This window comes from Aedes aegypti, chromosome 3 (genome assembly GCF_002204515.2).
Source record: "Aedes aegypti strain LVP_AGWG chromosome 3, AaegL5.0 Primary Assembly, whole genome shotgun sequence".
NCBI classification, from domain to species: domain Eukaryota; kingdom Metazoa; phylum Arthropoda; class Insecta; order Diptera; family Culicidae; genus Aedes; species Aedes aegypti.
Window position 1 is genome coordinate 192068726 of NC_035109.1, and position 16357 is coordinate 192085082.

General features: G+C 37.6%; 1 protein-coding gene and 1 long non-coding RNA gene across 2 annotated transcripts; one reads left to right on the forward strand and one right to left on the reverse strand.

Moving 5' to 3' along the window:
• Window positions 1-4703: 4703 nt before the first annotated feature.
• LOC5566952 lies at window positions 4704-6072 on the reverse strand. The gene has a single exon (XM_001651316.2). It carries the CDS (start codon window positions 5905-5907, stop codon window positions 5440-5442), a length of 468 nt encoding a protein of 155 aa, XP_001651366.1. The 5' UTR covers window positions 5908-6072; the 3' UTR covers window positions 4704-5439.
• A 512-nt stretch (window positions 6073-6584) lies between these two features.
• On the forward strand, window positions 6585-6965 carry LOC110679527. The gene is made up of 2 exons (XR_002502558.1): window positions 6585-6705; window positions 6777-6965. It is a non-coding gene; the product is annotated as an uncharacterized LOC110679527 (long non-coding RNA).
• Window positions 6966-16357: the final 9392 nt, after the last annotated feature.

Sequence of the window (16357 nt, forward strand, 5' to 3'; positions counted from 1 at the left end):
ATGTACTACTATTACTATTTGACATTTAAGCGATGCCGTGTTATTTATGTTTCCATAGCAACCAGTGAATTCGGCACCGCTCAAACGTCAAATTAGTGAACTCGTGCATTGATCCATGGACCTATGCACGGGTTCACTATTTGACGTTTTAGCGGTGTCGTGTTATTTATGTGACCATGGAAACCAGTGAATTCGGCACCGCTCAAACGTCAAATTAGTGAACACGTGCATCAGTCCATTGAAGAGGGACATTATAGTAAACACCGCAACACAACCACCCCAAACATAGAGTGACCGTGAATAGTGAGTTACTATGTTCTTATTTTTTATTATATACTCGCAAGATTACAATCTGAGCAATATAGTTTACAGCTTATGCTTATTTGTTTACGTACGTTGCTTTATATAATTTATTCTCTTGTTTTTTTTTAAATTATTAAACTTATTTTTTATTTTCTTGTTTTTTTTTCTTATTTTGTTCCATCGCTTTGAATAACTATAAAATTATATTATATATTATATAAGTGAATAACTACGAAATTTGATGCTCGTATCCACTGCTGATGGCCATGACCAGTGATGAGAAAAGTACTGGAGCAAACATTTACCGCCTCTACATTTACATCTTTCTACCCGACCATCAAAATCCAAAGCAAACCATGACCGTTCAAAACCAAAAATGTTACGGCTCTTCAAAACTGTAATCTTCTTCTTTCTAACGTTTTTCAACCCCGAATGCGAAATGACTCGAGCACAGTGGTGACACGATTTTTGCGGTTTTCGGGGTTTTGCATTTTTGCTCGATAAAGGTAGCATGAAATTGAACTTGTTTATATGTATCGCAACGGAATGATTGTGCTCTTTCTGTTAGAGCTAATAGATTTTAATTAGTTGAAAATACTAGCGAAATATTAGCGATTGAATGATTTAACACTTTTTTCAATCATTCACCTTGGAATGGCTGCCCGAAAACGGTCAAAGTGGAGAGACAAAAACAGTCAAGCAGTGTGTGAACCGTTGGCAGCGCAACGCCTGATGGTATAAGCCATTTTACGAGACGTTCGAATGACGTTTTCTGGCGGGCCGCTCATTGTTGTTGTTCAAAAAACTAGCATGATATCTGAATGGCGCTGGAGACATTTTGGTTGCCGATGACTTCCCCGTCTCTTTCAGCGCATGTTTCTAACCGGTTTACATGTATTACAGGTAACGTAGATGAAAAATATCTTCCCCGCCTACTGATTTAAATTTTACATGCGAACATTAAAAACTTTGTTGCATTGCCACCAGCGCCATTGTTGAATATGCTCCTTCCAAATGTGGCGCTAGAAGAAACGTAAATAAATCGGCCCGCCAGAAACTTTCAAAGCTGGTAAACAAACGGAAACCATATGATTCGAAACGTCTCATAAAATGGCTTATTGATGCTGCTGCTGCTTTGTGTTTTGGTTGAATGGCAGAATCGATGAACTGTGGTGAATTGTGGTCACAGTTCCCAAGACTGGCCATGACCGATTCGATTTCGCACAATTCAGAAGCATTTTAAACAAAATCTTCTCTGTTGTACATATCTTCAGCTGAAAGTGGAGGATTTCCAGATGAACTTGACGAGTCTTTAGCAGTGATGTGCCTCAACTGAAGCTCAGGCGAGCTGCGCTCAAGAGTTTTCTCGTTTGTCTATTAGTATTTCAAGCTTGCAGGTGGCTTAGGGGCTGTCCCTTAATGGACGGACCCTTTCTTTCCACTGAATCCATGGAAAGCATCGATAAATTCGGAAGATGTATCGATCTCTGGTGTTTATTTATTTTTTTTGAATTGCCGCCAGTACGGATATTCCATAATTAAACGCTTTTTGCTAGGCAACTGGAGCTTGAATCATTGTCCATCAACTGGGCGCTATTAATTATCCAAGTTTACAGTAAAAGTCTCCTCCTGCGTCAATACAGTGAGTTTTCCGAGATTTTTCAATGCACACCTTGCCTTCAGCTTCATACAAAAGGTACTTTCAGGAATATTACATGTAGCCACTGCCTTATGGATTGAGTGACCATTCCTGATAAGATCGACAGCTTTTGTCATTTGCAAGGACGTACATGTATTTACATGCCATTCCGAATTGCTAGAAGTGCGCACAAATTAAGACCCTTTTAAAAAAAATGGGTCCTAACATTGCGCATCGCTTTTTTTAAATAAAAATTCGACATATTATATGGAAAATTAATAGAATCACTAGAATATTACCTTTTTTTTGCAAAAACACCGCAAATATACTTTTCACAACACAGTTTTGTTCAGAAAAATGTTCATTTTTGGCAGAGCCACTCCTTAGCGCTTGTGCTAAGACGGTGTGAAAGTTGACGTTTTATAAGGTTTTTTGTTTATTTACTAACATTAACGAGGGTTTTTTAGTAAACAAATGTATGTCAAATACTTATTTCACATAAACGAACATGCTGCTGAAACTGAATTGTTAAAAAAATCAATGATCCATTATCATTTTTTCATGTTTCTTAAAAATGCGCAAAGTTTGGAGCTGCGCAAAGTTAGGTGCGTACACGGTACCAGAAAAAAAAAGCTCTTCAGAGAATACAACAATGATTCTGAGGCTTCCTCCCTGGTATAGTACCAATGAGTTACATAGAATATCCAATGTTGAAACATTGGAACAAATGTCAAATAAAATAATTAATAATTTCAGGCAAAAATCGTTACAATCTTTTATTGCCAAGATTAATGCGCTATTTATTTAGGTTAAGAGGTCAAGTAAATTGAAAACGTGTTTTTTTTTTCTTGGTGAAATCAACTCATTTGTAAAAAATCTGAACTGCTTAGGCAAATGAAATTTTATATGTTGTTAACAAAATGTTAATAAAATCTTTAATTTGTTTTACCAAATTAGGATGATAGTCGTGCTTATTCTGCGCGGCGTGTGAGTCGAGACGACTCGCTCTCACCGCGAGTGACGTGAGACGACTAATGTTAATCAAATGGGAGCGAGTCGACAATTGTCACCTCATTCGACTCGTGTCACCTCACACGCCGCGCAGAATAGGCACGAGTGTTGTCCTGGGGGGTGCGAAGTCGAATGTTTAGGTCGTTCAAATTGAACAAAATCTTTTCCACGAGTGCTAACCGTTAATTTTTTGCTCGTCTCACAGGAAACCATACACTCTTAAAATGCTTCACACAAAGCATAATAATTTCGAAGCAGGCGATAAATCCAATAAAAAGACTGAATCAGAAAGTTTCTGGCCGTATGTTAATTTAAAATATATTTGGAAAATGTTGTAAAAGATTTTTGCATAATTTAGACCAATTACATATTTTTTGGCAGTTGGCAGTCTTTGTGTTGTATAAACTTGCGTGAATCGCAAGTCAGTCCCATCTGTAAAAAGTAGGCATTGAGAAAATGGACTGTGAAGTTTCTGAACTCGTTTTCCATACGAATATTCAAAATTTTTTAGTAAATTGGAACATGTTCAAATCTCTATGAAACTTTCACAATTTGCTTATCACTACGATATTATTCCGATAAAAATGAAAAGATGATCAAAAGACGGTTCATTTTTGGGTCAAACGGTGCGAAAATCTGTGGTGGGACTGATATGCGATTACTTTTCATTATGGGACAATTTGACTTGCTGTTTTTTCAAAAAAAAAAAAATCCGAACAAATCATATTATCTCATTAGTGTAGCTGAAAGAGAATTAGAAGATATGTTGAAAACTGGACTCAACTCAATTTTGACGAAAATGCAGATGGGACTGACTTGCGATTCACGGCAGTAAATTGAACAACAGTTTTTAGCTTGACGAAATCAAGATCAATCATCCCTAGGCATACTCGGATCATTTTCATGATTTTTTTTTCAATTCAATTCATTTTATTTATTCGATGTTATCAGTTTCAGTATTGATTAATTATAACAGTTGCAGAGATTTGGATCACCTTTCAGCTGCGTAATAACAATGTTATTTATAATAGGAATTTAATTTTTCGGTGTCTGGAGTCAAGCAGTAAAGGGAAAAATCTGTTCACAAAAAACCCTAGATCTAAGTTTTTCCTCATGAACATTTTTGCTTGACAGCAGCCTGGCTGCTTGTGGATTTTCAGTTCGCATCCCCTAGGTGTTGTCTAATAACACAGAACACCTAAATATAAGAAATGAATGTAATGTTTGGAATGATACAAAATCACAACGGACGTTCGAAAGCGAACTCGATCGCTTGGCCCTTCGTACCGTACTCCCAGCAAATCGCGCGCTAAATGAAGGGAAAATCCAGAAGGCTTAAAGCCAGAGTTTAATTGAGAATTAAACGAGAACCTAATTCTCGTATGAAATAATCTTAGAACAATAAGTACATTGAATAATTTAAAAAAAAAAACAGTTCCATTAATAGTAGTATTTGCTAACTTCTATTCCTATAATTAGTTTACATTGATTTCGCATTGAAACTCACTATTATAGGAATGCCCCACTATTACTAGTGCAAAGGAGCAAAAACGTTAAGGTTTTTAATTGTTTTCTACTAATTCCTTACTAATATCTAAGATTTTTCATACAACCTCATATCATTTGAAAAAGGGTCATGTTAATGTTAATGAAAATTGCCTATAACACGCTTGAAACCGCACTACCACTGGATCAGCCACCCTCAATGAAAACTTTGGTACATTGATAGACCTGGGAAGAGTGAAACAACTTTTTTTCATCTGCAACACGTTTATTGTCACAGTTCTTACTGTTATTAGTTCAAACCATACATGCTAGTCGTTATACTTATTTGCTGTCTTTTTGTCATGAAACTGTTCACTTCTCTCTCTACTAAGTATATACAATCGTATTTCAATTACAATGTATCAAAATTCCCATTGGGCGAATGTATACTTCCTATTCTGTACTACTACATAAATAAGCATCGAACAACTCATCTATCCAGGAAACATTCTTTCCTTCAGATAAGAGCAATTACCCTTAGCTAGTGGTATTATAGGTACTTTTGATTGATTTATTCCAATATATAGGCTGTACTATTTGGGTTTGAGCTGTTTTGTACTAAAGTAATATGTTAAACACATCTGTTCAAATACTACGTACGTTTCATAAGAGGGACATCAGTTTGGCATGAAATCCTGCAATAATCATTAAGCATAACTAAGAAAATATTTAGGGCAAGTAACTTAATATAACCATTCATTGTCATATCATTCAAAACTTTTGTTTACAAATTTTTAAAACAAATTTAAATGAATTACAATTATATAAGTGAGAATTAACAAAAACAACATTTGTACAACTGAAAAAAGGAGTTAGGTACTTTATCCCAAACGATTATCCATGATTTATGCCAACAAAGATAGTTCCGTCCTAAAACTGATCCCAAAATTGGTCAACTAACGCTAATCACTAACTAAATCCTTAAACCCAATATGACAAGATTACTGCCTAGCTGACCGTTCCGTTTCTAGGAGACATTCGCGTACCAGAATCCTAGCATGGACAATGCCCCGTTTCAGACGTTCCGCTGAGCTACGGCTTCCGGAATACGTGGGACGAATGTCGCGCCCCATCTCCTCGATGACCATCAGCAGTTGCGCGTACTTGGAAAGGTTGGAATTGTTCGGGAAGTGGTTCAAGCTGGTCACCGGAGTGACGAGGGCGGACGCAGAATGGGTTGCCGTTGGCGAGGCTGCTGCTGCTACTACTGAAGTGGTCGTCAAATTCTGGGGCTGAAGCTGGTACTGTTGCTGCTGCTGATTCTGATTCTGGTGGTGATGATTCGCATAGTTGTTCGAGTTGTTCACATTTCCATGGCCAGCAGAGGACAGTTTGGTCCCCATCGGAATTGGTGTTACGGTGACGTCGGTGAGCTTCGATTCCACAGCTTGTATATCAACATAATCCATATCGTTTAGGCACAAAATGTACTCAACACAAATAATCACAGAATAATGTTCAACAATATGGATAGTTACAATAAAGAAATTAGAAATAATACAGAAACTAGTTTTGATAAACAAACAATGCACTCTTTTGATGATTTTGATTAAAGAGACTAAATTATAAAGAGACGAAATCTGATCATATTCAAAATAAATCAGCTAGCAACTATGCCAAATCTATTACGCAGCACTGTCAATGTTAAATCCCACGCTAAAAGTGAGTCACAGGTCTTATGTGTTGAATTTTCACAGGTTTGGGTAACGAATGAAAAATTGACTGAATGTGTGTAAAACCAATGTAATGAGTAGAGCATTCTTTATGCAAAGCATGAAAATTGCAATCGACACTCATGTATTCAGAAAATATGCTACTTCAGAAGAAGCAAAATTTTCGTGGACGGTAACATTTTTGTGTGAGCCGTTTTTAGCTTGTGTGAAAAAGTGTTTGACAAGTCTTCTGCTCGATTGGAATGACATTGACAGTAAACTTGGAATTCTAATTGGAACATTTCGCTTCTTTGCTTACACTGTAAACTCGGCAGTACCCATTAAAGTATAAAAAATGCCCACTTTTTGCTGATATATGGAGCTGTCAAAATGATGGGTAATTTTCAATTTTGAATAAAGGGTATTATTTGCCCATTTTATAGTTCCGAGGGTTTACTCTTTAATGGGTGAAAATTTACTTCAACTTGTAGGTACATACAACCAACAGTTGGAGCAAAATTTTTAGACAGATGGAACAAGAAGTTTAAAATGTAGGTAAGAAAAATAAAATGTGTTTACTATCCTATAAATAGACTAATAAAATATACATTATGTTTTAAATGCAGGATATACACCACAAGATCAAATCGGAACTTGCAATGTTCTCCATCGGCGGGTCGAACATATTAGGCATATGAATATCACGATGTTCCGGGCGACGTATCCATCATGAGCTGGATAACATCTTATCACGATTCTGCATTACCTAACATATGAAAAAATGATTAAATAAAGTTTATTAGTTCATCACTGAAGTCATTGATTAGTTTCAGCATCTTAAACTGTGCATGATTTAAAATCCAACAATAAAATGATTTTTGAAAACAAATTAAAGGGTGTATTTTACCCATTATCCATATCAATCCAATCCGAATAGTGGGTAAAATTTACTCCTTAAACTGACGTACAAGCCGTTTACTCTTTAATGAGTAAAGGCCCTTTACTCTTTTTATGAGTTAAACTAGTTTCTCTCAAAGAGGGTACTTTTTTACCCTTTAAAGGGTACTTTGGTCTTACAGTGTATAGTTTCTTTAATTTTGATTTGACATAAATGCGAAATGTCAGTCTGCCAGCTTCCCCCGAGAGAAAAGAGTGAGTTCAATGTTTTATTCTTTAGACTGATCCAAATTATTTTATGGGGACTTAGCACTTGAAAAGAGAAGTTATCGCATAACTTGATGTGTGAGAAATTTCTTGCAAGAATTTTTAGATTCTAATGGGAAGTATGCAAGAAATTCTCAAGAAAAGCATTTTTCTTTGATCGCCGGACGCAGTTGAAAAGAAATGTCAATTCAAATGAAGCTCACTGTAGAAAATTTCTTGACCAGTTCTTGCACAGAAATTTGTACTTTTCTTAAGCTGAACAGCATTCAACACATTGGAAACACAATACAGAATATTGTAAAATTACAATACAATTACAGTACAATACAGTGGGGATTCGCTCGTTGGGGGTCCGCTACATGGCATGACTCGATGGTTGGATGTTCGCTAGTTGGAAAAAAAATCCAACTAAAAAGCACTTGAATGTCAAGAGAAGATGTCAAACTGACTTTGACGTCTGAGTACTGTCGCATTGAAGTCTCCATATATAGAACAAATGGATATGTATATGTGCGTTTCGTGACGATTTGCTCTCCAGATACGTTAATCTGGAGCATTTTCACCAGCTGTCAGTCATTCCAACTAACGGGTCGGATTCGCTAGATGGAAGGCAGTCGTGTTCCAACTAGAGATGGTCGGGTTTCACATTTTTCAAACCCGAACCCGACCCGTACCCGACTTATTTTATTTCTTAAAACCCGGACCCGACCCGAACCCGAGACTGTAATTGAAAAGCAAACCCGGACCCGACCCGAACCCGAAAAATTTCCGCTGTTCAAACCCGAACCCGACCCGAAACCCGAAAAAAATTCTAAGAAAAACCCGAATAGGACCCGAGTTTTAAAAGATTATAAATTCATCGTTTCTGATGCATTGGGAAGCTTTTAGGTTGTTACTCGTTTCACCATTCTCACCAAACCCGACTCAAACCCGACTAAACCCGACTTTTTTCAAGCCCGAACCCGACCCGTACCCGATAATGTTGTAGCCGTCAAACCCGACCCGAACCCGAACCCGAAAAAAATAAAATTTTCAAACCCGAACCCGACCCGAACCCGTCGGGTTCGGGTTCGGGTCGGGTTTCGGGTTTGAAAACCCGAGACCCGACCATCTCTAGTTCCAACCAGCGAATCCCCGCTGTACTTTGCATTTAGATTACTTTTTCGCAAAACTTCACATCAATTTGTCCATCTAATCCAATTGCAAAGTATATGTAATGTTTAGCTTTTCGGTAGTTGTTAATCTTCCACTCGGCTGGTTAGCCGTAAACCACGATTCATAATTAAAAACAAGTACCTTATATTCATTTTTGCTGTTAAATTGCGTTGTACATTATTTTTCTCACGCATAACCTTCCATAACCTGAGACGAGACTCGCGGAGACGGTCTTCTTTTTCTGTGATTGCTGAGTTTTTTTTCTTATTCCACTTTGTGTTTATACCAATTATGCGCATGCTGTTCAAATTCACATGAACCTCTCAGCAACAAATGATTGAGTTTGCATCACATCGAATCATAAATAGCCGTTTGAGTGAAATTTCATGCCAGCAAACGTAGCACACATTATAAATAATTAATCTTCTGATTAGATTTATCAGCAACTTTGGAAAAAACTGCTCCGCCGACTGAGGTTTTTAATAACAGTTTACTTTGAACACAATACTTTTCACTTTTTCAGCCATAAAAACGGTGGGCTGCATTTGACGTTTCGTGAGAGGGGAATCTGGGCTGCATATGACGTTGATATTTTTCCTCTTCGCGAGTCTCTCTCAATCCAAAACCATCGAAATGCTGAACGTGCTTCAACTTTTTGGCACATTATTAGCTGATTTAACAATATCAAAAATTGACGATCAAACCGTAGCAAACAATAGGATCCTAAAGGCCTGTCTCGATTTCATTTTTGGCTTTATGAAATTTGTGAACAAACCCAATAGGGCTCTGCACAAAAATCAGCCCCTCTCTTTTACTCTTTCATGAAAATAGTAAACAACAAGGCCAGTAAACGTCAAAATCTCATACAAATTCAAAACAGTGCAGAGCCCCATAGAGGTAAGAAACTAGTTTTCTATCTCTATTACAAACCCTTATCGCCCGGGACAACCTGACTACGAAGAACACTGTGTATCAATATATGGTTGTCATGGGCCTGATCGCAACGGTCCAACCAAAAAAATAGTCGAAGATGTTTTAAAAAGTTACGCGAGAAATTATTTTCCGAAATTACCAGAGATGATTTGATTCAGTGTAATGATTTGAACGCACTTTTTGCTTTGTACCACTGTAAACTCGGCAGTACCCATTAATGTATAAAAAATGCCCACTTTTTCCTGATATATGGAGCTGTCAAAATAACGGGTAATTTTTAATTTCACATAAAGAGTATTTTTTGCCCATTTTCTTGTTCCAAAGATATACTCTTTAATGGGTGAAAATTGTCTTCAGCTCGTGCAGAGCAAATGTTTCTCAACATTAGAATTAAAAGTTTCATGTGTTTAAGTTTTTGTGAGGAATCTAGGACCAATTGGCCGAAAAATGCAAGGAAATGCAGGTAAATGAAGCGAAATATATTTTAAATAGCATGAATGGGTTCACAAAATAAAATATTTTGGTTTGAACGCAGGAAATACACCGGAAGACTTATCGGGACTTGCAATGCCAAACATCATCGGCTTGAGAAAATTAGCCATGTTGACTTCGAGACGTTCCGGCGCCACATAATATGAATCAAGGTCCAGGAAAAAGAATTCATTTCGCTTCCAAAGCTATGTATATGCTGATTGAAAGCGCATCAATTTGTATTCGATGTTTTTATAATAAATAAAGTTAGCTAAAGTTATTTTACATTTCTCAGCATCCTTCCTTCTCAATTAAAAAAAGTACCCTCTTTGAAAGAAACTAGTTTAACTCATAAAAAGAGTAGAGGGCCTGTACTCTTTAAAGAGTAAACGGCTTGTACGTCAGTTTAAGGAGTAAATTTTACCCATTATTTGGATTTGATTTAACTTGGATAACGGGTAAATTTTACCCCTTTTTATTGATTAGATTTTCCAATGCGAGATATCGGTTAATTGAGAAGGAAGGATGCTGAGAAATGTAAAATAACTTTAATAACACCAGCTAACTTTATTTATTATAAAAACATCGAATACAAATTGATGCGCTTTCAATCAGCATATACATAGCTTTGGAAGCGAAATGAATTCTTTTTCCTGGACCTTGATTCATATTATGTGGCGCCGGAACGTCTCGAAGTCAACATGGCTAATTTTCTCAAGCCGATGATGTTTGGCATTGCAAGTCCCGATAAGTCTTCCGGTGTATTTCCTGCGTTCAAACCAAAATATTTTATTTTGTGAACCCATTCATGCTATTTAAAATATATTTCGCTTCATTTACCTGCATTTCCTTGCATTTTTCGGCCAATTGGTCCTAGATTCCTCACAAAAACTTAAACACATGAAACTTTTAATTCTAATGTTGAGAAACATTTGCTCTGCACGAGCTGAAGACAATTTTCACCCATTAAAGAGTATATCTTTGGAACAAGAAAATGGGCAAAAAATACTCTTTATGTGAAATTAAAAATTACCCGTTATTTTGACAGCTCCATATATCAGGAAAAAGTGGGCATTTTTTATACATTAATGGGTACTGCCGAGTTTACAGTGTGTACCGAAAGCAGCTGTCAAGTTTTATTTACATTCGAAGAAAATATTCCATAACATTAGATTTTCATACAACCCAATTTTGTAAAAGATTTTATTTTCAACAATCAAAAATTAGAGAAATGTTTCAACAAAGTGCTTCTATAAAACGATAATTAGTAGAGCGGAACACAAGCTGACCGACCATTCATTGGGCTCACAATTTCGGAATAACGATGGATGGCTGCAGCAGATACTCATCACCCTACGCATACCTGCATCAGATGAACCTCCAGGAACATCCCACAACTCCATTGGACTTTGTTCCGCCGCCGTTCAGTATCGAGGAATTCAACTTCTACCACCATCACTATCAGTCGCACTTCGATTACGACAAACCAGCGCTCTACAATCCAACAAACGCCAGCAGTTTCAATGGGATAGAAGCCACAGTTACGGTCACTAAAGTTCCGAAGCAGGAAACATCCGTTGACGGAACTATTGATGACCAAAGCCTAGATAGCAGAGACCGCGAACGAGAAAAACCGGACCGTCCAAAGGCGGCTCCTCGTTCCGTCAAGCAAGATGATGTGGAAAAGAAGCTAACATCGAAAGCTCTGAGCAGGGCAAGACACACTTTACAGCAGCGGCTCAAACGCCAAAATGAGACCCCGGAACAGAAAGCCATCCGAAGGCAACGCAATGCCGAGCTCAACCGACGAAGACGGATGAACAAAGAGGACATTCGAGTGGCCATGGAAAAGGTCAAGAATCGACTTCGCCAGCGCATTAAACGGGAGATCGATCGAATGCTGAGGACACGCCAAAAGCGGGAAGATTTCCTCCGGGAAACGTTCGAGCAAATGAGCACCGTCTTTTCCGATTCGGACATGATGCAGTATCAGGGTAGGATAGCAAATGCCTTGCAGGAAATTTCCGATTGAAACTTCCCAACGAGATAAGGGAAGGTGGAAATTTGATTTCGTTAAAACTAATTTAAATACTATATGTAAAGTGCGAATCGTCCATGGTGGTATAGTTGCAATAAGCTCGCCTTTTAAATGGAGGAAACTGAAATTTATGAACTCTTGAATTGCAATGATAAAGGGCAAAACAAGAAGATTTCGAGAAATTATTCGACAATTCCTAAACCTGAATTTATTGGGTGTACTGCCCTTTCCTGTATGTGCATTAAAATTTCATTGATGATTTCATCTAATATAAAAAATCAGATTCAAAGCTACAAACAGAAAAAAAAAATCACTCGATTTTTCTAGATGAAAAAAGTTGAACAATTTGGCTATCTTTTGAATCACCAGCATACATGAGCACAGACTTTTGAATATTATATTTTCGTGTTACCCTTATTAGATATTGTTTTGTGAATTATTCGCTTGAATTTAAAGATACTGCGGAAGAATAAAGTCACTAGATTTGTTTAAATATTCAAATGATTGTCTCAGCACATAATATCACAAATAGAAAATCCTTAATACCTAAAAAAAATAACGGGGGTATGATAATTTGTACTAGGGTATTTGTATTGGCCACTCCCGGGCTTTCCCGGGAAGCTCACGAGACTGATAAGAGCGACGATGGAAGGTGCGCAAAATTGTGTGAAGGTTTCAGGCGAACATTCCAGTTCGTTTCGATCCCATCGGGGACTACGACAAGGTGATGGACTTTCGTGTCTGTTGTTCAATATTGCGCTAGAAGGTGTTATGAGGAGAGCCGGGGTACGATTTTTACGAATTACAGTCAATTTGTTTGCTTCGCGGATGATATGGACATTGTCAGCCGATCATTTGAAAAGATGGCAGACCTGTAACTCGCCTGAAACGCGAGGTAGCAAAAGTTGGATTGGTGGTGAATGCGGCCAAGACAAAGTACATGCTAAGGACTGTTCATTTTATAAAGTGAACACTTTGTTTATGCTATGTCTTTTTTATTTATTGATAAAATCATAATCGGTTTTCTGTGCATCGTTCAAATACTATTCTACAATGCTATGAAAATATAAGATCTTTGAAAATGCTTTTGGTTGAAGAGCTACATAGTTTTTCCAAAAACTCCTAAGAAAAGCTGTTCGTCAATTTTTAACATTATTTTTCTCAAAACAAAAATCCTCATTTTTATGAACAAATTGTATGTTTGTATCCTTTGCTATTCTACTAAAGGTATAGCTTTAAAAAAAATAATTATATTCCACCATTCTCTGACATTAGGTAACTTTAGTGATTTACCCATTTATGGCCAAATTTGCTGATACACCATCCTTTCACTCCCAGCAAAAGAGAAGAGTAAAACGCGTGTTCAAAACTAGTTTGGATTACTAAAGAAACTATATTTGTATAAACGATAGCTAATTCGTGAGTTTAAACCACAGTTTTAAGTGTAAATTTTACTCTTTATGAGAGTTTTACTGAAAAGTCTCATACTTTTAAAATCATGTACGCATATTTATCGATCTACAGCAAATTGTAAACGGTTTTCTCCGAATATTCCAATTGGTAATATCAGAATAACATATTGTGGAAATAATATGTGGAAAATAAAATCGATTTTATTACAGCAGTGTTGCCAATTTTGATGATTGTCAATGTACTTCGAAAGGTCTTCTGAAAATAAAGCAATTGTTTTTGTATTGTGCTTTAAATGTGACGTGGGCACTATATAAGTAACTCTATGAAGGCGTAAGTTATTTATCATAATAGTACTATATTAGCACTTCCGTCAGGACGTACTTTAAACAAAAACTTGCGCTCATATCAGTTCTTTTCAAATTTAAAATATTTTTCTCTAAAAAATATAGGGGGAAAATGATTTAATTATATCTCTAAAATTGTTGCTTCAAAAATAACTTGATTTTTTTCATCAGGCTTCTGATTGATGATGCTTTCGGAGAACAAGCCTATTTTGAAAATAAAAAATATAATTTGTCGAATTTTCCAGCCAATTTCTAACAATCATTGATTTTGATAACCTCCAAAAATCGACCGTTCTAATCCTTATTCCATATTCGTGTGAAATTTAATTATTTTGGAGATATTTTATTATCACAACATTGTACAATACTAGTCAAACGATGTACTGAAAAACGATCTAAATTTCATTGATAAATTAAAAAGATACAGCATGCACAAAGTGTCCACTTTATAAAATGAACTGTCCTTAGTTGGTGGAGCCGAGCGCAACAGGGCTCGCCTAGGTAGCAGTGTTACAATAGACGAGGATACGTTCGAGGTGGTCGACGAGTTCGTCTACCTTGGATCCTTGCTGACGGCTGACAAACGTTATGTTGCAAGAATGCCGGACAGCAACCCTGCAAAGATGGCGTTTGCTTCGGATCCGGTTGGTACAAGAAGGCGTGGAGCTAGGCGGACCTAGTGCGCATTGATTTGGCGATCGTTTGATTTGATTGTTGATTCAGTGTTATCTGTTTAGATGATAACTAAATAAATGAAAATGAGAAAGCTATTTTGATGGTAGGATTCTACTATATGACACAGAGGAGGAGCAGAAAAGCATTCGAATTATCGCGGGAGTACCTCAAGGTTCAATCCATTCCGACGGGCGTTAAGATTGTTGGCTTCGCCGACGATATCACCCTAGTGGTCTATGGTGAATCGATGAAGCAAGTAGATAAATGGATGAATTCTAGGAAACTAGGACTGACCCGTCACAAGACTGGAGTGGTGGTGGTCAACAACCGCATGTCTGAGCATATAGGTAGGTATTGCAACAAAGAGTCCAAGCGATCCCTTAGGAATCTTGGGGTAATGATCGATGACAGGCTCAGCTTCGCTAGCCACGTTGAATATGCCTGTAAAATGGCATCGAAAGCTCCTGGCAAGCGTGGCGCTATTCATACTAAGGTATGGAGGACCAATCTGGTCAAAAGCGCTTAGAACGGGCAGAAACCTAAAGCTGTTATAAAGCACGTATAGGATCATGTGCTTAAGAGTAGCAAGCGCTTACCGAACGGTTTCTAAAGAAGCCGTGTGCATCATAGGAAGATCTTCAATGCTTCAACCAAAGAGGTACCAGAGGAGTCCGCGACACGTGTAAAAAGGCAACGCTCATAAGTTGGCAGCAGGAATGGGATAACTCCACTAAGGGTAGATGGACTCATCAGATAATACCAAATGTGTCAGATTGCTATGAAAGAAACCATGGGGAAGTGAACTTCCACCTGACACAGTTTCTGTCAGGACATGGTTGCTATAGACAGTACCTGCATAGGTTCGGGCACTCAGAATCTCCTGCGTGCTCCAACTTTGCTGGTGTAGAGGAAACAGCTGGGCATATCGTGTTAGATTACCCCTGTTTCATTGTTGTGAGAGATCACCTGCTCGCTACATGCGGAGGGGACAATATAATAGAGAGAATGTGTGCGGATGCCGAACGCTGAATGCAGTAACTACGGCTGTCACTCACATTATGTTAGAATTGCAGCGCCAATGGCGCGCTGACCAAGAGTTGGCTGCAGACGATTAGCCGAGGCTGATCCCTTGTAACATCTACTCGGTGCATCCTTAGTCGTTCTCCTCATTAGTCAAGATTATAACCATTTAAACCAAATCTAACCTATTTGCATCAAAGCGTGGCTACGGCTCCTGTTGCCCCGATGCCTGGTAACAGGATAACCGTTGAACCACATCCGTAAGATTGATGCGTGTATGCCAGTTGGTTGATGACGCGGCAATAAACAAATATAAATTTGATACCACCACAACTAGATATGTAGGTATTTGGTTCCCATATAAGTGCTAATGGGGTAAGCCCACCCATTGCGTCAAGATTACACGTCCTAAGGGAGAGCAAAAATACATATGGTACAGTTATGCTTTTATGGGCATTATACGCGACTGACTCACGTCACTCGTAGAATAAGCCCAATTATTCCTTAGGGTAGATATGTTGCACCATATAGTGTAGAACCACGCAGAACATACATTATAGATATTGTTAATCAAAATACAAAAAAAAGTGATATAAAAAGTACTAGGGTGCCGGTACCAATGGTTGTAATGTACCAGTAGATTGGACTATGGAATAAAACGTACATTCTTCGATAAAAACGACATGTGCTATTTTTGGTGGATAGATCGCCTCTAGTTTAGTCGATTTGTCAAATTTCAGCTTTTTATCTTATCAAAAAGTCATATAAATAATTAGGTTTGCGTAAAAAATTGGCTCCCTTGCACCAATAGTAGCCGTCGTGTTCCAGTAGTTGATCAACGGTTGGAAGCAGTTTTTAAAATTGATGTATAAAAATGAAAAAAAGCCCTAGAGATAATCTTTATGCTTCATTCGAAAGATATTAATTGCTGTTCCGAGGGAAAAATGTTAAACCTATGTAAAAATTTACCATTTTGTTTAAAATTCCTTGTATC